This window comes from Peromyscus eremicus, chromosome 18 (assembly GCF_949786415.1).
Source record: "Peromyscus eremicus chromosome 18, PerEre_H2_v1, whole genome shotgun sequence".
NCBI classification, from domain to species: Eukaryota; Metazoa; Chordata; class Mammalia; order Rodentia; family Cricetidae; genus Peromyscus; species Peromyscus eremicus.
Genome location: NC_081434.1, coordinates 44,002,668 through 44,024,558, shown reverse-complemented (window position 1 = coordinate 44,024,558; position 21,891 = coordinate 44,002,668). Strand labels below are relative to the sequence as shown.

General features: G+C 48.0%; 1 protein-coding gene across 1 annotated transcript in view; it reads left to right on the top strand.

Moving 5' to 3' along the window:
• Abtb3 (ankyrin repeat and BTB domain containing 3) overlaps positions 1-21,891 on the top strand; it is a 271,670-nt gene that overhangs the window by 172,784 nt on the left and 76,995 nt on the right. Inside the window, exon 3 of the mRNA XM_059245625.1 lies at positions 2,188-2,392. Within this exon, the coding sequence (XP_059101608.1) occupies positions 2,188-2,392 (205 nt within the window). The remainder of the gene's footprint in view (positions 1-2,187; positions 2,393-21,891) is intronic.

Sequence of the window (21,891 nt, the reverse complement as noted above, 5' to 3'; positions counted from 1 at the left end):
CAAAGGTGTGTGACACACTCCACTGTACCTGAGATGGCTTCAGTGGCCAGGGCAAGTGCACTAGAGGTCATTTCTCCTACTCTGGTTCTTTTAAAGCCGCTTTTACCTTAATTATTTAACCAAGGCTCCGTTTGATATGAGCCCCTAACCTTGTTTCGGATGCTTGTTATTCACTTAAGAAGAAAGCAGAACCAAAATTGAGCTGTCTTCATCAGATTTACGTTCTATTTATGGCAAGTGATGCTCATATTCTATTTGAGAAAGTGGCATAATTTCCCTCATTACATGGATGTATTTAAATAAGACAAAATGAGCACATTTAGAATTGAGCAAGTAGCAGCAAAGACTGCTCACTTTGGCATGCCAACACTCATGAAGGATGGAACCATTGTCTTGGCCAGGACAAGTGCGGGCTTCTGAGCTCAGTCGGCCACCCCCAGGAAGAAGATCTGCCCTGTGACCCGTGAGAACCAGGTGTGGCTTGAGTAAGAGGTCTGGGTTGAGGGTGGAGAGATGGCCCAGCAGTTAAGAGTTCCTGCTGCTCTTGCAGAGGACCGGAGTTCAGTTCCCAGCACCACATCAGGTAGCTCACAACCACCTGGAACTCTAGTTCCAGGGGACCTGATCCCCTCTTCTGGCCTCTGTGGATACCATACAGGAACAAACCCACATTCATACACACATGCATACACATAATTAAAAATAAAAATTAATATAAAAAGTCTGGCTTCCCTTTGAAAAAGGAGAAAAAAGAACAGCGTGTTCTCAGGTTTGCTAGTCCTGAGAAGGCTGAAACAGACCCCCGTGCTCAAGGAGTGTGGCTAAGTGCATGGATTCTGGAGTCAGAGTCCTAAGTTCAAATCCCAACTCTCCTCTTACATGTTTTATAGCTCTGTAACCTTGAGAAGTTACAGAACCTTTCTGGACTCCCATTTCTTCAGCTGTAAATAGACCTTAAAAGTACTGTATCAGGTGCTGGAGAGATGCCCCAGAGAACCCAGGTTCAGCTCCCAGGACCCACAACAAGTGATTCATAACCACCTTGTAAGTCCAGCTCCAGGGTATCTAGCACTCTCTGACTTCCGTGGGTACTTGCACAAATGTTGTGAAACATAAATCATGTATGCACACGTATCTCAGTGACATAATGCCCAAGAAATAAACTTAAAGGAGAGGATACTTTGGCCGAGTTTCTGAGTAGCCAATCTGTGGTCACTAGGGTCCATCTTTGTGCTGAGGCAGAGTATCATGGCAGGGAGTATGTGATAGAGTAAAGGACTCTACTCATGGACCGGAGGTGAAAATATACCTCTCAAAGGTGCATACCCAGTAACCAGCTTCCTCCCCCTAGAAGGCATCGAACGTTTCCACTGCCTCCCAACAGCCCACAAGCCAGGAACTCACCAATGAACTAACCCCGTAGGCTTTAAGCACCTCCCAAAGGTCCCTGCTGTGAAAACCATAGGCCACACAGCTTTTGGGGTGTATGTCAAGTCCAAGCTACTTTTTGGGCATGGATTAAAGCATCCCAACTGTTGCTGGCACCAGGAACCACGTAAGTGTGAGTTATTGTACGAGGAGAGGACAGTAAGGACATGGGCTCTTCTGATGCTAACTGAAATGGACAGGACAGCTCTAGCATAGTTTTCTGGGGTCTTACTGTCAGCCATGCAGTGGATATGATAAAGGGCATCGTGAGTCAGGAGAGGCACTCAACAGGAGCAGAGCACAAAGGACTTCCTGTGCCTTGTTAGACACTGGGCTGACGGTGTAGCTCAATTGGTAGGATGCCTAGAATGTGCAAAGAAGCCCTGGGCTCCATCCTCACCACCATATACTCTGGGTGTGATATCTCATGCCTGTAATCCCAGCACTCAGGAGATGGAGGCAGAATCAGAAGTCCAAGTTATCCTCCGCTACACAGTGACTTTGAGGCCATCCGGGGCTACATGGGTCGGGGGTGCAATTGGAGTTCTAGAAGAGCAGGACTGCAAATGATTCCATTGCCATCTGTGCTTCAGACCATGTCCCTGACCGTCACACGGCCAGCGAATGTTTTTCCTCTCTGCCTGACGTGGGACTGTAGTGGGATGTAGAGGCTGGGGAAACCAGGGTCCAGAGTCTCTGCTAAGATCCTCAGGTTGGCGTCTGTGCCTGGAGGTTCTGAAATCTTGCTTCTGTCCACAGGTGACCTGGTATCCCGGGCGATGCACCACCTGCAGCCCCTCAATGCGAAGCACCATGGAAATGGCACGCCCCTGCATCACAAGCAGGGGGCGCTCTACTGGGAGCCAGAGGCCCTGTACACACTCTGCTACTTCATGCACTGCCCACAAATGGAGTGGGAAAATCCCAACGTGGAACCCTCCAAGGTCAACCTCCAGGTGGAAAGGTATGCCTTGATTGTTTTCCGAGGGTCACAGAACAGCTCTTGGCTCACCACAGCCTTGTGGTGGATTGGCATTGCTCTCTAAGATGGAGAGGTTTGGGAGTGCGGGGATGGGAGGGAATTGCTGCCCCTATTCCATAGCACACTGGAGGGGAACTTCGTGCCCTGGGGAGACATCTTAAAGCCTGGTGGGGTTTTGGAAATAGCTTGATCTGTGGCTGATCTTGTATGGAATAAAACTGGCCTGGGTCATGGGAGTGTACCTGCATATCTCAGAGAGGCAGGAACTGGGGTGCAGTCTGGCTTCCTTGTAAAGATAGTTTGGGGTGCTACCTCCTGAGATGTCTCCATATTTCTTTCTTCTGGCTACCTTGGGGCCCCAGGTGGACCAGAGCAGCTGCTTAGTCAGAAGAGGGTCTCTCGGGTGGAGCAGGTGCTAGGCTGTCCTGGGAGAGGTTTCTTAGCTGTCCCTGTAGCATGGAATCCTTGTGGGAAGGGGCTCTGAGCTGCGTCCCTCCATTTCTGCTTGCCTCGGCCTCCCTTCTACACACCGGGGAGCTGAATCACACCATTTCTCAGGATTCCTCACAGGCCTTCCTTGGTCTAAGTCCAATGGCAGTGACGCCCATCCATACAGAGAAGCACTTAGGAGAACAGGCGCTAAGATATACTGCCTGGGCTTAAACTCAGGCACTTCTGAGTAAACACTGAGGTCCTGGGGAAATGCCTTCACTGTGCCTTGTTTTCTTCCTCTGTAAAATGGGACAGAAAAAGTAAATTCTTCACAGGGCGGTTGGAAACTTAAGTGAGTTGAATAGTGCCTAGCACACACACGTGTCCCATGAATGCCCCTTCACTGCTCTCACTGTGGTCATCACACATTGCTGAGTGACTCCCAGCGTGGGCTCCTCTCTGTCACTTGAATTGAAGTGGCCCTTAAAAAACTCAGTGGATGCTTTTCTACCATAGTAGCTTGGGCCTCAGTGGGCTCCCTTAAGACCCTCCCACCTCTCAGTTTTCTGTTAAGACAACAGGATGAAAAGTTGGCCAGGCAATGGGAATCTTCTTGGATTTTAGGAATCCCAAGTTAGTGTCAGCATCCAGTCATCTGAAGCTGATGGGTCAGGAGTCACCTCGGTTTCTCACTTTCCAGGCCAGACACCCTAGGCAAATTCCCATGTGCAGACAAGTCCCACTGGGAGGTGCTGAAATGTCCACGGTCCCTGAACAAAATCTAACCTCAGCCACACACCAGACCTGCCTTTCTTTGACTCAGAGCTTCAGTCTAAGTGGTGCCAAGCTTTCCAGAGCCTAGACCGTGTTGATATTCCTTGCTCACCTTGTTACTTTTGCCTCTCTGTAGATGATGCTCTCCCTCCCCAGCCAAACACTGCTGCTTCTAGCTCCAGAATCTCCTCATTCCACCCTGCTTTCCCCTTCAGGTTCCCACGCCTAGTCTGACACTCTCACTAATTCCTGTCACCCCCTTGTTCTTTCCTGTGACTCCAGACAGAGTCCTATGCTTGTGCAATGCCTGTGGGCTTCACGGTGAGGGACTAAATGTGTGGTTGGCCCGTCACTCCACAGCCAGTGCCAAGATCAATGCTAGGTGCACAGTGGGACTTATGAAATGAAAGCATGTGCTGATCCAACTCCAGCTGCCCATGGAACATGACTCTTGGGGGTACTGACATCCTCCTAGAGCTGAAGTCATCATATCCCCAAATCCGCTGCTCTTCCTGTGTCTAGTCTCTAAGAAAGACACTCCCATTGGCTTTAGAAAGCTAGGACTCTCGTGCCTCCTCTTGCATCCAACTGGCCAGCATGTTGCTGTGTGACTTTTCCTGGAGGGATGAACAGCCATATGTTCACATATGACAGATAAGGCACCAAACAATAGATCAGGAAATGATTCCACACACCTCTAGTTTAGTGTGACAGTGAGTTTAATCAAGCACACACACTGAGAGTGAGTGTGTGTGTGCATATATATACATATATATGTGTGTGTATATATGTGTGTGTATATATATATGTAAAGCTTTATATATATTATATCTTTGAGGAGGGGTGTGGCCTTCATGCCTTCCTCCAACCAATCCTGTTAACTGCCTCTTAATCTTAGGAGGAGCAGGCCTTGTGAGCCCCTCCTCCACCATGTTAGAAAGTTAATGGCCCAGTCTTCTCCGGGTCTCCTTAGGGTAATCAGAGATACTGATGGTTCAATGGAGCAACCGCCACACTATACCCAGAGGACAGCATTCTACAGCGCGTGTCTTACGCTACGTCTGTGACATCTCATTTCTCTGTTCCCTTCTGCAGCCCCGGCTGCAGTGGCTGTGCTTCGGGAGCTCCTTCTCTCTCTGTCTTGATGACTGAGGCTGATTTCTCAATGGTCTGCACTCAAGTGAGACTTAATAACCCCTGGCGGGCTCCACTCTCCTCACAGTACCATATCTAAACTTGTAAGACCTGATAGCATGCTGTCGCGTGACCCTGCTCACACAACTGTGTGGTTCTATACCCACTGTGTTTATCAGCAGCCATTTTCCCTTCTTGAGTCTATTTCTGGGTTCAGAGTGTGGTTGGAGCGGTTGAAAGCCTAAAGAGACCCACTAAGGAATGCAGAATTTCCAGGACACACTTGAAAGAGACATGAGCTACATGTCCCGGATTTCCTCAAAGCCGTTTATCCCATTCTTTCCATTCCTCCTTGGTTGAATTTTCAAAAACCAAAGTAGATGTTAACATTTTTTAAAGTCCTGATCGCTTTCATCTTCTGGAAATCCTACAGCTTGGTGAGGCAGGTGGGTACCAGCTAGGAGCGCCAGCCCGGCATTGCAGCGCTGAGGACTTGAACAAGTGATTTCGCTTCTTTGACTCTCCTGTCGTCTGTAACAGAGAAAGGACATTGCTCCTGGGACAGGGACAAGCAGTGAGTTAGATGTCAGAGCCAAGACAGCGCGGCAATCCTGGCATACGGAGCAGAGTCCTCCCCACTGCCGCTACAGGACATTGCTGTATCTGTAGGAAGCTGCCCTCATTTGTTCCTCTGAAATGTTCTTATCCTCCTCCCAGAAGCTCATGAGTGGCTCCTTCTACCAGAACCACTCTTCCTGTCCCTTAACACTTAGGAGTTTAGTCTCTGAAACCCTCACACAGGGATCGCGGGGGAGAGAGGTCCCCAGATTCCTTCCGGTCAACTTCACACCAAAGCCTCCAAAGAGAGCTTACCTTGGGAGCTAGGACTCGGCTTTGAATTACTGCTCCACCCCTACCCAGTGGCATCTTCTCGGCTCTCTCTTCTGACAAATTTGGGTAGGGATGTGGTGTGTGTGTGTATGTGTGTGTGTGTATGTGTGTGTGTGTGTGTGTGTGTGTGTGTGTGATGTATGTGTGTGTGTGGTATGTGTGTGTGGTATGTGTGTGGTGTGTGTCTGTGATGTTTGTGGCGTATGTGTGTGATGTATGTGTGGTGTGTGTGTGCTGTATATGTGTGTTTGTGTGTTAGTGTGTGTGGTATGTGTGATGTATGTGTGTGTGGTATGTATGTGTATGTGTAATGTGTGTGTGTGTTATGTGTGTGGTGTGTGTCTATGATGTTTGTGGTATATGTGTGTGATGTATGTGTGGTGTGTGTGTGTGATATGTGTGCTGTATATGTGTGTTTGTGTGTTAGTGTGTGTGGTGTGTGTGTGGTGTGTGAATGATGTGTATGTGTGTGTGGTATATATGTGTGTGTAGTATATATGTGTGTTAGTGTGTGTGTGGTGTGTGATGTGTGTTTGTGGTGTGTGTTATATATGTATATGTGTTTGGTGTGTATGTGGTGTATATTGTGTGTGTATTTGTGTGTAGTGTATATGTGTGTGTGGTATATGTGTTTGTGTAGTGTGTGTATGTAGTGTGTGTGTGGTGTGTATAGTGTATATGTGTGTTTGTCTGTGTGGTGTATATGTGTGTGTGTACGGTGTTTGTGTGTGTGTATGTGTGTGTGTGTGTGTGTGCGGTGCATATGTGTGTGTGTTTATATGTGTTTCCTAGGCCATTATCTCCTTAGGAACAGGACTGACACAGGTCTCTCAATGCCAGCAGAGAGTCTAGGGAACAGCTGAGTAAGATGTGCACTTTTCATACCTCGTACTATCACTTCCAGTCCGAAGAGTCTTGACTGAGTTGCTAAGAAGTAGACCACAGATGCTATTTTCTGTGTCACATGGACACAGTCCTCCAGTTGCTACATTGTTCTGCATGGTTCCGTTGTTGTCTGTGGTGCTTGAAGAAGCTCAGCCTGCATATGAAATAACTGTAGCCTATGTTCTAGAGCTTAGAGGCTGTCAAGCATGGCAGGTGTATCCCCTTGTTAAAATTCCAACAGATTTTGTGAGATTTATAATTAAGCTGTTTATTTTCCAAACAGTAGTGGTACGTTCAAACACCTTAATATTATGGTGAGAGTGAACCACTTTTTAAAATAGAATCAACTTATGTTGAGGACAGTCTCCCAAGTCATTATCTTTGCTGGAAATATCAGTGATTCTTCAATGTCTTTGGCCATGGATGAATTCACTCATTTGTTGCCACAATGTAAAAAATAAGAGGACACATAGGAGTGCTTTGTGGCCTTAATGAGCTAGTGCTGCAGGGAGGAGCGATGATGGGCTTCGCTGGGAAGAGTAGGCCAGACAGGTCTGCCTGCCCCAGTCTTTCTGGAAGGAAAAAACCAGGATTGATTGAGGTAGCAAAAGCTCTTACCTCTTCAGCGAGCAGAGTTTACAAGCAAATGTGGCAGAATGCCTTTTGGAGGGAATCTCAACCACAACCATGACCATCACCCATTCATCAATTGCCCAGTGTTGGAGGAAAACTAACAGTGTGTAACAAAAAGCCTTACTGTTCAGAGAGTTTACACTCGAAGAAACAGAGTTTATAAAACAAACACAGCAGAACCTTAGAGGTTAATATCACCCAGTTATATTTTCCTAGAGCTTCACTTTATCAAGAATTCTCCTGTATCATTCTCTTCTTAGCACACTTCCACCTATGGGGTGAGCAAGGCTCTGATTTCAACAGACTCCCAGGGGCTTTCCTAGGCTTGTGCAAAACACCCAGAAGGCTGGATGTAAATATTCCACAGTATTCTTACTTGCCTAAGTTCAGCCCAGGGGACTGCTTAAAGCAAAAGGAAACCTCTGAGAGGCTGGGCATGGGTACAAGGCTCATACACCCTGCCCTCTTCAGTGTGAGAAGTCAACCTGGGATAAATTCTATGGCTCTATTCCCCTGGAAACTTGGGGAAAAAAATTGCAGTGTCAGCTATGTTATTAGGCAACACCGTGCACCATCAGAATGGCCACATGTTGACAAATTACATCTGACCTGATGATACTAGAAATGTTTGACAAGGACCCGGAGCTTTAGGATTTCCTGAATTCCTCAGTCTTGTAACTGTCTTTTGAAGGGACCTTGGTTGCTAATCTCTGAGATTCTTCCAGGAGACGTGGGATTTGTAAGCCAGAGAAATCCCCACAACTACTCAGGCAGACCTTGTCCCCATACCTGAGTATCCCCTGGGCAGATGGTAGTTCCTCCAGGGTGGCAGAGTGCAAGGCTCCCGAGATTCATGTTGAATGGAACATGGGGCACTGGCCTGCTGTGCAAATGAGGTCTTAGATAAACTGAGTCAGAATGTTGAGTTGAGCCATCCTCCAAAGCTTCCGATGGCCAAGGGAGCCGGAGAGCCAGAGCTCCAGGCTCACAGCCTAGAGCAGTATCCAAGTGACACCCAGGCCCGCATCAGTGGAAGTGATATAGACACCTGATGTCACACCACTACCACTGGCCATGTGGTGCCCCTAGAAGACTTCTGTCACCACTGCTCAAGACAGGGAAAGTCTCTGTAGCCACTCTTGTCAGCTAGATATGACACCTGTCATGCTTGGGTAGTTTCAGAATACATGCCTGAACCTTTGCAGGGAAATCTGTAGGGGAATTTGTAGCTTGGGGAAATATGACATATAGCATGGGAATTCTCAAATTTGAGAATGTTAGCTCTGGTTCTTGGGAGCCAGGAAAGTCCCCACTACACACTTCTACTTTACTGTTTTTAAGTAATAATAAAACACACATGCTTAATTTTCATACTTCAGTAGTTTTAACCAGTTTTAACAGCTGAGAACCAAAATACTGTCTCAACACAAGGACACACCCTGGAAGCCTCGAAAGCTGAGAAGAGACTAGAAGAGATGGCTTTGGAAACCTCAGCAAGGATTATAATACCTCTTCTCAGAAAAAGGATGCCACCTCCTCGTTCAAAGAGAGGATCATGTTGGCTCATTTTTTGGTACTAAATGCCCAGCCCAGGGCTGGTGGCCCAGATGAACAGGCACACAAAAGCGTCCTGCTTGCTACACAGCTGTTGGTGGATGAATTAGTTATTTGTCTTGTACTAGCAATTTAGACAAGGAAGGACTTATTTGGGTTCACAGTTTGAGGGCAAGGAAGTCATAACACAAGAGCATGAGATGACTAGGTATGTTGCATCACAAGCAGGAGGCAGAGAAGGGTAGAGCCCAGTGCTCGGCTTCTTTCTCTATTGTCTTCAGTCTAGAACTCCGTCCAGGAAACAGTGCTACCCACAGTTAGGTGGGTTTTCCCACCTCAGTTAACCTGGTTAATCCCTCACAGACCTGCCCGGAGATCTGTTTCCATGGTGATTGCAAATCCCATCAAGTTAATAGCTAAAAGTAACCATTACAGTGGGCTTTTGGAAACTGGCCCCGATCTCAACCACCATTTACATGATTTGTAATGAAGAAAATATGCATGCCAATTCGAAATAATTGATGTTGGGGGCAAAGTTTTATAATGTGATATGACTGTAAACTGAACATGGCTGCAACTTGCTTTAACTGGCTAGGGGAAACAATTATTTTCACCCCAGTAAATGCCAGTCTGTAAAGTTTTAAAGTTCATGAGCGAGCCGGCAAGTCAACATGGTGCACACATTAGCAGATGCTGCTCCATGGGCCAAATCTGGTCCATCGCCTAGTTTTGAAAATAAAGTTTTACAGGGACACAGCCACACTCATTCACTTACATATTATTTATATGGCAGCTTTTTGAACTGTGGCAGAGCCAATTCCTAGTGAGAGATATTTGAATGTTCATTAAACTGAAAGTAGTATTTGGCCCTTTCCAGAAAATACAAAAATGCTGACCTTAATGTGAATTGTAACTGTCACTTTTAAAAAATTCAGATTGAATTTTAAATACCATTGCATTTTTCATAAGGTAAAACATATATGTTCATGAACTTTCTAGGTCCTGACTGGAGTTAATTAGCATGCCCAAGGGATGTAGCTGAATGGAGAACTTGACCCCTTAGAGGTGACCTCTGCTGTGTGTTCATACTCACTAGGCTGTCTTTCTGTTAACAAATGATGGATTTTTTTAAAATAATAACATTGGAAAGCCTCTTCTTAAGTCCTTAGACTCTTTTGTGATCTTCATGAGTGTTTACATGTCATAAGATGAACATATTGTAAATAGGGTATGATGAGTACCAAAAAGCTATAAAGACGAACTCCACATGGCCAGTGGCAAGCAAGCACCATGACTGCAGACAAAGGTGTTTCGGTTGCTTCATGACATAGTGAGGTAGGGACTGAATAGAACCTGTCATCGATTAACAAGGTCCTGCTCATTGATTGACCCCTGAAAGCATAGGTTTTCAATGAACTGTTCTGCCACTGGACATGGGATTTAAAGTCAAGTGAAGTTCTGGAATAGATGAAGCTCACTTGTTTCATTCAGGTTGAAGGCCCAGTAGGCTTAGAGGATTCATAAGATCCACAGTCATACTTACAGAGAACTTGCAAAGTGGTACCTCAGTTTCTTTGTCCATGCTTCCCCTCCATGGGGAGTACTCTCTTCCTCCCATGCCGCCAGCAGGCTGCCATCCTCAGATCACTCTTTCAAGGTGATCTTGGGCATCACCTCTTCTACCAACCCTTCCCTCCCACCTGACTGTGCTAAGTAACAAGAACCTAGCTCAGTGCGTAGCATGTCCTAAGCACCAGGCAGACGTTTGCAGGACCAAATGGGGCTGCATTCTAACACTTGAGAATCCTGGGCGCTGCCCCGGAGCACCCACCACATTGTCAGTGCCCACCCTGGCAGCCGCCAGCTTCGTACGGGCTCTGCAGCTCACATGCTGTACCCTCCAGGCCTGTTTCCTCAACTGTCAGCCAGAAATGACTCCTACTTCCTCAGCCGTTTGGGTGACTGCTGAAATCACATGCCTCGTGCAGTCACTGACACACACAGGTGCTATTCTTCACCTGTAATCCAGACTGGCCCCGCTCAGATGCCTAGTGATCTCAGGCAGGATCTTTCCTAAACTCCTTGGGTGCATACCCAGTGCTCACATGATCACCCTGAGGCAGGAGCTACGTCACCTGTTCCTCCCACCTGACAGACACAGCAAGTAAGCTCATGGTCAGATATATATGGGCAAGTTTGAATAAGTCCTGGGTATAGAATGTGTCAGGACATAGAGGCTGGTCCTGGCCAGGAGAGGATCTGGGGACACAGCAACAGCCTAGGCTGGAAGGAAGATGGAGAGACCCACTGTCATCAGTGAAGATCAGGAAGGACCCCTGAGGAGGGAGGTGATGCTGGCATGAGATGCTGCTATTTACTCAGCATCTGCTCAGCACCTGGTGAGGACAGAGTGCAGTGTAACCCTCACATCCATGTCTGCAGACAAAACAAATTAAACTGATAGTAAGAACATCATTCTTCTTCGGAGTCCAACCAACATCGTAGCCCATTCATTCTATCTCAGCACTTTAAAAAACTGATGAAGAGTAATTGATCTATTTACAAGATACAGTGAGGTTGCCTTCCAGGTGCACATGCGTGTTAAACAAGGGAAACATGCTTTGGGCATTCTTTAATTCTGGAGCTAGAGTCCTCAGATTGAGATCCTGACTTGCACACTCATTAGCTGAGTGATCATGGACAAGTCACTTAACCACTCTGAACCTCACTTTCCTGGACTATCATAGAAACTACTGTGGGGGTGCTCATGAAGCTTTGTGAGCTGGTATATTTAAACACTTTAAAGGTCTTTGTGCGCGTTAGGAACAATGGCCGTCATCACCCTGCTGTCGTAGTGTCTATCCCGTGGGCTTGGAACAGGTTAAGGATTGGGATCTTGATAAAATGTAGACCCTATTCATGAGGCCTGAAGGTGGAGCCTACACAGTTTCCTTCTAACTAGCTCCCAGGTGAAGCTGTTGGGGCCTGTTCAGCATTGTAACAAGGTATTACCATTTTTTCTTTGTTTTGTTTTTGCTCAAAGTTTATACCAACCTCCATTTTTATAGACACATACAGACAAGAAATAAGCCTAGTGGTGGGGGCTTATGATCTTTGGTGCCTAATAACCATCCCAGTGAGGGGGGGCTGCAGCCTCCGTTCTTATCCCAGAAGCCCTCTGCAGTTACCTAAACAAATGGAATGTGGGATTGTCCTGACATGGCCAGCCTGCAGCATGCAAGCTCTGGGGCCACCACCAAAGCACAGCTCCCAGTTTAATGATCACCCACAGCTTCCCCAAGGTGGCCCAGTACCTCTACACAGCTCAAGGCTGGTAAATTAATGTGGAACTGTGCAAAGGAGAGGCGAGGCATCCCTGAGGACAGCATCCAGGCAAATGGGACTCCAGCATCTGAGCTGTTGGCATCTGCAGCCTCAGGACTTGTTAAACAGCTTCGGCTGAGTTACCCAGGGAATTTATCTGGGGAGAGGGACCGCTTGTGCCCACAAGTGACAAGCTGAGGGGCAGGCTCAGGCTGAAGGGCAGCACCCCCCCCTCACCCCCCCTCCCCCGTAGCATACAGGCGTAGCCTGACTGCTGACAGGCACCACACTTGTTCTGGATCTGCCCCACTGGACACCACAGCAAGCCCATGGGGTCTGACACCGGCTTCTCCTTGCCTTGCAGGAAGGGAGGAAATACTTTACTCTTTTTATTTGTGTGTGTGTGTGTGTGTGTGTGTGTGTGTGTGTGTGTGTGTGTTCACGTGAGTGCCAGTGTGTCTAGAGGCCAGAGGTCAACGGAAGTTGTCTCTGAGTCACCACTGTTCATGTGCTATCCACCTTATTGGTTTGCTCATTCCTTTTGGTCCTTTGTTTTGGGATAGGGTCTCTCACCAAGTAGTCTAGGCTGGCTGGCTAGTGAGCCCAAGGATCCTCTCGTCTCTGCTTCCCCAGCACGTCTCTGCTTCCGAACACACACCACCATGTCTGGATGTGTTTAGACAGGTTCTAGGGATGGTGCTCAGGACCCCATGCTTTCAAGCCAGTGCTTTATCAACTGAGCTGTCTCTCCAGCCCATGAAACCTTCCTTTTATAACACAAAGAATCACAAATTACAGCTGCCCAGCCTGGTACAATAATCCCTCCCCATGGGTGGGTGTTTAAATTTAAATGAAAAAGAATCAAACCAAACTAAAGAGTCGGTTCCCTGCCATCATGAGCCTCCTTTCAGATGCTCAGCAGCTGGTGTGGCCTCGTGGGGAACTGACAGGTCTTGTGATGATGGACAGGGACCTAAGACATCTCCTAGACCTTGCTGTGCGACTCAATGCAAGCAGCATTCTAGGATGGCAGCCAGGGAACTCCTCCTTCCCCAAACACCATGAAGAGAATCATTACAGACCCAGGACCAGCTACCTGATGGGATGTTCCCACTTTGATCATTTTACAGCCAAGCTTAGTTTAGTTTTTCTAACTGGCATATATAATGATGGATTCCATTATGACACTTTAATATATGTGGATCACATATCCTGCTCATAGTCACACATTACCCTCTGTTGTTGTCCCTTCCTGTGGTCCCGCTTCCCACCTCGTCTACACTCATGTCCTGTATACATACACTGTTTCAGTCTGGTTTCCCGTGTGAGAGAAAACATGGTATTCGTCTTTGAGTCCGGCTTATTTTGCTAACACGATGACCTCCACTTCTGTCTACTTTCCTGCAAATAAGTCACAATCTCATTCTTCCTTATGGCTGAACAAAGCTCTGCTGTGTACAAACGCCTCATTTTCTCATCCAGTGCCTGTTCAGTTAATTTCATCCCTGGGCTCTTACGAACAGTGCAGCGGTGCATGTGGGTGTGACGCAGCTTTGTGGGTGCTGACTTGAGCCCTCCGGTACATACCGAGGTGTGGTTTGGCTCAGTTATTTGGCAGCCCAATTTCAGGATTTTAGGAACCCCTCCCCATACTGATTCCCATCATCGATACCCCAGTTTACACTCCTGCCAGAGTGAACGACAGCTCCTCCCCATGTCCTGGGCAGGATTTGTTGTTTTCTCTGTTTGCCGTCCTGACTGGGGTGAGATGGACTCTCACCGTAGTCTTGAGTTACATGTCCCTGAGGGCTATGGATACTGAACATTTTTTTTTCATATACTTGCAACTATTTGTGTTTCTTTTAAAACTTCCTGTTCAACTCATTTGCCCATTTATTAATTGGATGATTTTTTTGGTGTTTGATTTTGATGAAGAGGCTGTCTTTTCCCCAGTGAAGGGTGGTTCTAGTTGTGTTTCTGTGGCTGTGACAAGATACCCCAACAAGAAAACAACTTAGGGAGACTTTATGTCAGCTCACAATTCCAGGTTTTGGCCCTGCATGGCAGAGATGTCAAGGCGGCAGGAACTTAAAATAACCGGTTACATCACTTCCACACTCAAGAACAGAGAGAAATGAACATGTACATGCTGGCTTGTGCTCTATTCGATTTCTCCATTCTTACACTGGTCCAGACCCCCTACCTAAGGAATGGTGCCACCCACAATGGGCTGGGTATTTCAGCATCAATTAATTAGCTAAGACAATCCCCCAAAGGCCAACCAATACAGACACTCACTCTGTTCCTTCGGCTGGTACGTTTTATGTCATACCATGCTGTTTTTGTTACTATGGCTCTGTAGTATAATCTGAAGATACATTGTAATTTCTATAGCCTTGCTCTCTTTGATCAGGACTGCTTAGCTCCTCAGAATTCACATGAATTTTAGGATTTTTTTCTGTTTGTGTGCAGAATACCATTTGAATTTAAATGAGTATTGTATTAAACCTGTAGGTTGCTTTCAATTATATAGAGCTGCATTTGTGGGGAGAAGGCAATCCTGTACCCAGAGACTGAAATCTAGTTTTCACACATGCTAGGCAAATACTTTGATGCCCTTGTCTTTATACTTCTTAAGTTGAGATTCTTGAGTCTGTTGTCCAAGGCAAGCCTTGAACTTGTGATCCTTCTGTCTTAGCCTCCTGAGTAGCTGGATTTTTAGGTCTATGCCTCCAGGCCTGGCTTAGAGCAGAGCTTTCTAAAATAGCCATCTTAGCCTCGCCATGCCATTTCTCCAGAAATTCCCACTATGCTAGCTCCCTTCTAAGGGCAGCGCATTAGTTAGTGATCTTCATGAGAGTCTGTGAACCTACCCCAGTCATCATTCCCTTTTGGTAGCCCTATCCAGTGGATGAGTTTTAGCCTCAGAGAGGTTGTTCAGCTTGCCTGTGTCACACAGCTAGAGAGGAACCAAGCTAGGACATCAGGGCCGGAAGCATGAGCCTAGGCCACCTCTTCCAGCCACACGCCCTGTCTGGGGACAAGGAGCCCTGAGCAAGGCAGAAGCCTGCAAGCCCACACCCAGAGCAGTCTTGTTTTCAATATGCTTCCCTTCCCTCTCCCTTTTCCTTCTAGCATTTTCCCTGCCTGGGGCCTCAACAAATGCTGCTAATAACAAATGGAACAAAGATTGCCGGTCACTCATCTAACTTGACGACAGTTTTTAAACCTCAGAGAAACGTGTTGATTTCCTAAATTCCTGTAAAGGTAACCAGAGTCCACCTCTGAGATTCGATTTCTAATTGACACGTGGTAACCACAGACTCTCCTGAAGCACGAGCAAACGGGGCTTGTTGGCCTAACTCTCGCCCCAGTGTTCGCCATTTCTTGAGAGTGAGGATGTTTAAAATCCCCCTTCAGGATTTTGAAGCATAGACAACACTGTAGTCAGCAACAGCCTCATGCTCAGGAGATGAAAATCCATTCCTCTCTCTCCCTTTGACTCTGTCCCTGCTGACAGACCTCTGCCAACCCCAACGCTGTGAGAATGTGCCTCCCAGGGAAGCGGTGCCTCCTCGACACGTTTGAGCATCCCGTGTTTCAGTTTCCGTAGGTGTTTTCGTTATTTTTACTTACTCTGAAGCATTTGATTCATTATTCACTCATCAGTCAGTCAGTCAGTCAGTTGTGTCCATCCGGTGTCTGCCGTGAGTTGTGCAGTAATGGAAGCTAACGGTCCTCTCCGGCTCTTAGTTGGGGCAAGAGCACTCCAAAGCTTTTGGTGAATGAATTCAGATATCCTTCACGATCACCCCACAAGATATGTGTGGTTAGCATGGTCTGGATTACAGATGGAGAAGGTGAGGCAGAGAAGAGGAGCAAATGGCTAAAGGTTAGAGGCCCCAGAGTGACAGCTCAGGAACTCTCCGTCAGCAGCCCAGTCCAGAACAGTGGGACTCAACGGCGACACTTTGCAGCTGTCTGTCAGTCCCTGAGCAGAAGAGGGGGAACAAAGGGGCCTCACGGGGCTCCCACCTGGCACCACTGACAGGGGTAAAGAGTGCAGAGTGTCTGAGGGAGGTACAGAGAAGTTGCCTGTGATCATGAAGACGGTATTGAGTCGAGTCGGACTTTGGAAGCTGGATCAGATCGTGCAGTTACATGGTTACTACTGGGAGGTAATCCAGGGGTGGACCCACAGGCCCTAGATTGAAAAACTTCAACATTCATGGTGGGAGGCAAATTTGCATGGGTACAGCTGTGTCACCACTAAAATGTTCAAATGCTTTTCTAACGGTTGATACAGAGCGAGATCCAGGAAAGGCGCAAAGCTACACAGAGAAACCCTGTCTCGAACAAATCAAAACACACACACACACACACACACACACACACACACATACACACACACACACACAGAGCTGCTCCTGCCTCATGTGTCCCACCTCCACAGTGTGTCCTGGACACCCTGCAGTAACCACGGTTGGGGTCTGGCCTTCCAGTGGGCCTGAGAGGCCCTGTCTGTACTGAGGTCACAGCAGTAGACTGCAGCTTGACCTACCTGTTGGGGAGTTCAATATTTGGAATGTCATCCATGAGATTAAAGTATAGGGAAAGTTATGGCCTGCCATGTGGCTTCTGTCTTTGTGCCTCTGGTAGGGGACTAGGGATGAAGGTAGGAGGCCCTGGTGCCAGGGAGGGGGAGGAGCAGAATGCAGAGCCTGCCCCTCCCTGAGGTGCTCACTCTCCTCTCCTGCAGGCACTGTGTGTGCTAAACTGCCCCCGAGGCCCCAGAAACCCTCTGCTCTCCTTGGAGCCTTCGCTGGAGAGCGAGAACAGCTGTGGACGGAGAGCTAGCCTGTGCCCGGCCCAGGAAAGTGCCTGTCGGAATTCCTCACCTTGAACTTCAGGGTCATGCTCTGGGATAGATGGGGCTTGTCTTCATATTTCACTAATGAAGCAGAGAGTGAAGAATTCAAAGCCTTGCCCAAGGTCACAGAGTCCTGTTAGTGACTGGCGGGAAGCTGAGTGCCCTCACTCGGTGATCCCAGAGTTCTTCATGTCCTCCTGACACCCCGTGTAGCTCTGACCCCAATGCCTGTGTCTGCCGCCGCCCCTGCACCATACCCCTGGCAGGCAGGCTGAAGGTTGTCGGCCTCTCACTCTTCTTGGTACTCACTCAGTCGGTAAGAGAGTCCAGCCAGCACGGGACACAACACCAAGGTAGAGCATAGAACTGTGCGGGAAGCAGCTTCCTGCAAGAGCCCCAGAGAGGATGACAGAGTACAAGTCTCCGCATCCCCCAGGGCCTGGTGCCTGCCACCAGCTGGCTCCCTCTCCTCTATGGCCCGAAGGCAAGATGCTTGATTTGCCTGCAACTGACAGCTTTTTCGTGCTCTGTGTTTGAATCCTGGAACACCCGGGGAAAAAGCCAAAAATTCAAAAAGGACATAAGTGCAAATTAGCTCAGATACTGCCCATTGGGAATTGGGAGCTGGCCCAGCATGGTGGGGTCCAGCAGGGAGACTGTGTGCCTGGGAGCAGAGGCCTACAGAACAGGTCCTCAGACCCAAGCAACCCAAAACCACCATGCCCCCCAGGTCAAATTTCCACTCTTCTCTCCCCGACCCCCAGTTTTTTGAAATATGGTCTCATGTAGCCAAGGTTAGCCTCAAATGCAGGATATAGCAGAGGATGTCCTTGAACTCCTGATCCTCTTGCTTCCATCTCCGAGGTGCTGAGATTTCATGAGGGTGCCGCCGCACCCAAAATCAAACCACGGCCTCACACACACTGCAACACTAAGTTACATCCACAGCCCCCAGACGCCCACTCTTGGGCAGTAGTCATGGGGATCACCGCCAGAGCACGGGGAAGGGGGGGACTAGCCGGAACAGCACGTCCGCTCCTCTGCCCACCAGTGCATTTTGTACCCACAGTTTTGCACTCTTCAAAGGCTCACTCTGAGGCAGAGCCTCCACACTTGTCCGGTTTCCTGACTCTTACCGGTTTACTCATCCAGCCCTTCTTCCGTTCTGTTCTCCTCGAATGCTGTGTTGTTTTACAGCTGCAATGTAAAGTGAGATAAAGTCTCATTTTTATGGTCATTTTTTTCCTGAAAGGATATGTAAGCTTGTTTTCTTAATTATTAGAAAATGCAGAAAAACATAAGAAGGGAAACTAAAATTATCTACAACTGTGCTATCCAGAGGTAGCCAAAAATTAGTACTTAGGGCATCTTCTCGAGGGTTTTGTTGTTGTTCTTTAATGCAAACAGTGTGAGTTTTAAAATATTGGTACTGTCTATATAACTTTATATCCCTTTGATTTCACTTAATAGTGTCCCGTGAGCATTTCTTGGTACTGCAGAACACTCATGCCCATCATTTTTAATGGCTGCGAAATATTCCATCTTCTGCATGTACTGTAATTTGCCTAATGTCTCCCCAGTTGCTGGTCATTTGGATTGTTTCCAATTTGCGAATTGCTGTTCTTTGAAAACTACCCACCATGGCACGACTAAAACATCTATGGAGAGAGCGTGGCTCTAACAAGAGGAGTCTGTTTGGAGGAGAGCCATTGAAGGATAATTCACAGGGCCTCTGATGGCCAATGTGAGGGAGAAAATGGCTAAGAAGCCCAGCCTTTTCCTCAAAAGGAGCATTGCCCAGCCAGCCTCCTACTTCCTTCTTTGAGAAGCAAGGCCTTGTGGGAAATGAATGGCAACTTCCAGGCCTGCAAGCTTTCTTCCCACAATCACATAAAGGATCTCTTAGAAAGAGCACATTGGGCCTCCAGGCTCCCAGCAAAGCCCCCAGCAAGATCAGCTGGGACTGTTTTGATGTATTCATAGACACACACACACACACACACACACACACACACAACCATGACCGTGAGGTTTTCCTAATTGAAACTAGAATTTTCAACTGGGCTTCTTCACCCATCTTCCCGGGTTGTTTCTGGAAAGAAGCACCAGAAGCAAGTGTTAGCTTTGTTTTTACACAAAGGTCACTGCACACGCGCTTGGCGGAGCCTTCTGTCCGTGAGGTGGTTGTGAGGATTTCAAGTTTTGTGCTCTGCAGCCTATATTTCCTGTGTAGACTAAACTTTGCCCAGGCAGGCTTCCTCTCAGTCTTTAAAGACTGGGAAATTCGATCAGGGTCCAGCCAGTCAGGCTCTGGCATGCCCAGGAATTTTGGCTAAGGGGCTAGTAAAAGCAGGTAGCTGTTTTCCCAGGCTTCGTTCTGCTCACTGCCAAGTTCAAACTGTGAGGCTGGAGGGAGCCCTTCTACAGTCTCCTGTCAAGATCTTCTCCGCTCACCCCTGACACAGAAACCCCACCCTTAACGTGGCTTCTCCCCAGACTCTGGGCAGCGTGGTGTGGATGGACGTTTGGGGGGAACAGAGAAGGAAGCTAGTCCACGATGAAATGGAGAACACGCTTGGGACACTGCCATTTTCATAAGCCTCCAAAGCCCTTCTCTGAGGAACTGCCTCTGCGCTGGAGTCCCAGAGCACTTCACGGGAAGAGGCGACACGGCCCTCTGCAGTTTGCCTTGCGTTCTAGCTCTCTGCCTCCCGTCTTGGTGGCCACTAACTGCAAATCCTGCTCTAACAAGCATGCAGGTATAATCAGTGACAGCCAGACTTCTTGCCATTGAGGCAGTTTTTAAGCCAATACTGAGTGGCTTACACTAACACACACACACACACACACACACACACACACACACACACACACACACACCGCCCCGGGTAGCTCAAACACTAAGGACCAGGCTTTCAACCCTGGAGTCCTCCATGAGATTCAGCCCCTGCTCCTCCCTCCATGATGACTGTTAAAACAGGGAACCAATCAGTACTGAGACTGCTCCAAATAGTTCTCCCTATTCATGTACTTTCTAACTTGGGTTCAGTGTCTCCCAACTTCTTTCCCCCTCCACTACTCCACAGAGTCCCCCTAAAATGCCCTGTCTTCTCTCATTTCATCCCCTCGGTCTACACTCTGTTGGTAAACCTCCCTTCCCACAGGCCAGGGCCACCCTCTCATCTGTGGCTGATGTCAGAGCACAAACGTCATCATCTCAGAATGCTGCGTGCTCCTGACCATGAACCTCCTAGATTGTGGCTCTCCTTTCTTGTGCTTTTCACACTGGAGCAGAAGCCCTGAGGGCTGGGATCTCTGCAATATCACCAAGTTCAGAAGTGCTCTGCAGTATCACCAAGTTCAGAAGTGCTCTGCAGTATCACCAAGTTCAGAAGTACTCGGCAGTATCACCAAGTTTAGAAGCTGGTGCCCAATAAGCACCTCTGGGCCAGGCAAAACAGCTGCCTTTGTGGGCTTCAGATCCGACCAAAAGAGGTGGAAGGGGACAAAGACAGATAACAATGTATAGTGTGTGAGATAGAGAAACAAAGCCAGGTATTCGAATCAAGGAAGCAGCTGCTTTAGGTAGGATGCTCAGAAAGTTCCTCTTCCTCGGAGCAGGGACCTAAAGACAGCGAGGCAGCAAGCCGGGGGAGTAGAAAAGAACTGACCTTGCCAGTCACAGGGAACAATACAAGCAAAGGTCCTGGGGCCAGAGCACACTTAGAAAGTTTAAGGACCAGCCAGGATGCTAAGGAGGCTGGAGCAGAGCAAGTGGGGAGGGCAGTGGGAGCCGTAATCCGAGGGGGGCAGGTCAGACATATGAGGAGCTTGGGTTCTTTAAATGCTCAGTGCCGGTCTGTGTGACTGACTTCCTGAGGATGAGCTGGACTGAACTAAGGCACATCAGGTGTCACTGGCTAGGACACAAACAGTTTTGGAAGCAGGTGCTCCCCTAGTCTGCCCTTATTACCTGAAAACACAGCTTTGTAATCAATCCCTTGAGCAACTTTACAAGCTGCTCCATCGAGCGTCTCATCCTTCTGGGTATCACAGAGCCTCGGAGATTATTCCACAGCCTTTTCCAGCCAGTACCCCTTGCCAGCTGCTCCCCTGCACCAGCGGCGGTGAGATGACAGAACTGGTTCAGGGGGCATCTTGCTTCTGAGGAGCAGAGGCCTTGAACTAGCCTGGTATTTCTACCTCACTTCTGTCTTTCTCAGGGTCTAATGTCTTAGGGGGATGGTCACTGGAACTTATTCTGGGTCCTTGGCAGGGTCCTAGGTCTGACTTTTAACCTAGTTTTTACTCAAGTCTGGTTCTCATTGAGTCCTAATGATGCAGAATTTATTCCTTTATTGCAGCTGGAAAAGAATCACGTTTGGCTATTTTTATCATTGTCCTTAGTCTTTATAAGCCCATACTGTGAAGCACCCCTCAGAGCAGAGCAGGAAACCCACCAGCATTCAAGCCGAGCACATTTGCAGACTTAAGCAATATATTCAGCTGCATCGCTTTTCCTGAGATGTGAGCAGGCATCCATTCACCCCAGGTAGGGCCTCATGACACACCAAAGAGCCAATTACACTCAAGGCTCGCTTCGTGAGACAGTGAGTTTACTGGGGTCACTTACAGGAGCATGGATAAGAGATTACTCACAGAGCATGGGTGACTCAAAGACGTATGGGAAGGCCCAGTCCAGCATGGAAGACTCCCTGAGAAGCTGCCTCCCTGAGCTCAGCACCCAATCTGCAGGCAGTTCCACTGAAGACGGTCTCCTTGGCCCGAGAGTTTTTTGGTGATGGTGATGGTGACGGTGATTTGATGGTAATTTTTGTTTGTTTATTATTTTTACTGATTTCATAACATTAAGGAGGGACCTCAACCGTGTGAATCTTGTGACTTCAGGAGCTTTCTGGGCTTCACAATTTTTTTTTAGCTTCTTGATTTCTATGTGCCTCCCCGTTCCCTCCTGGAGGTGGTA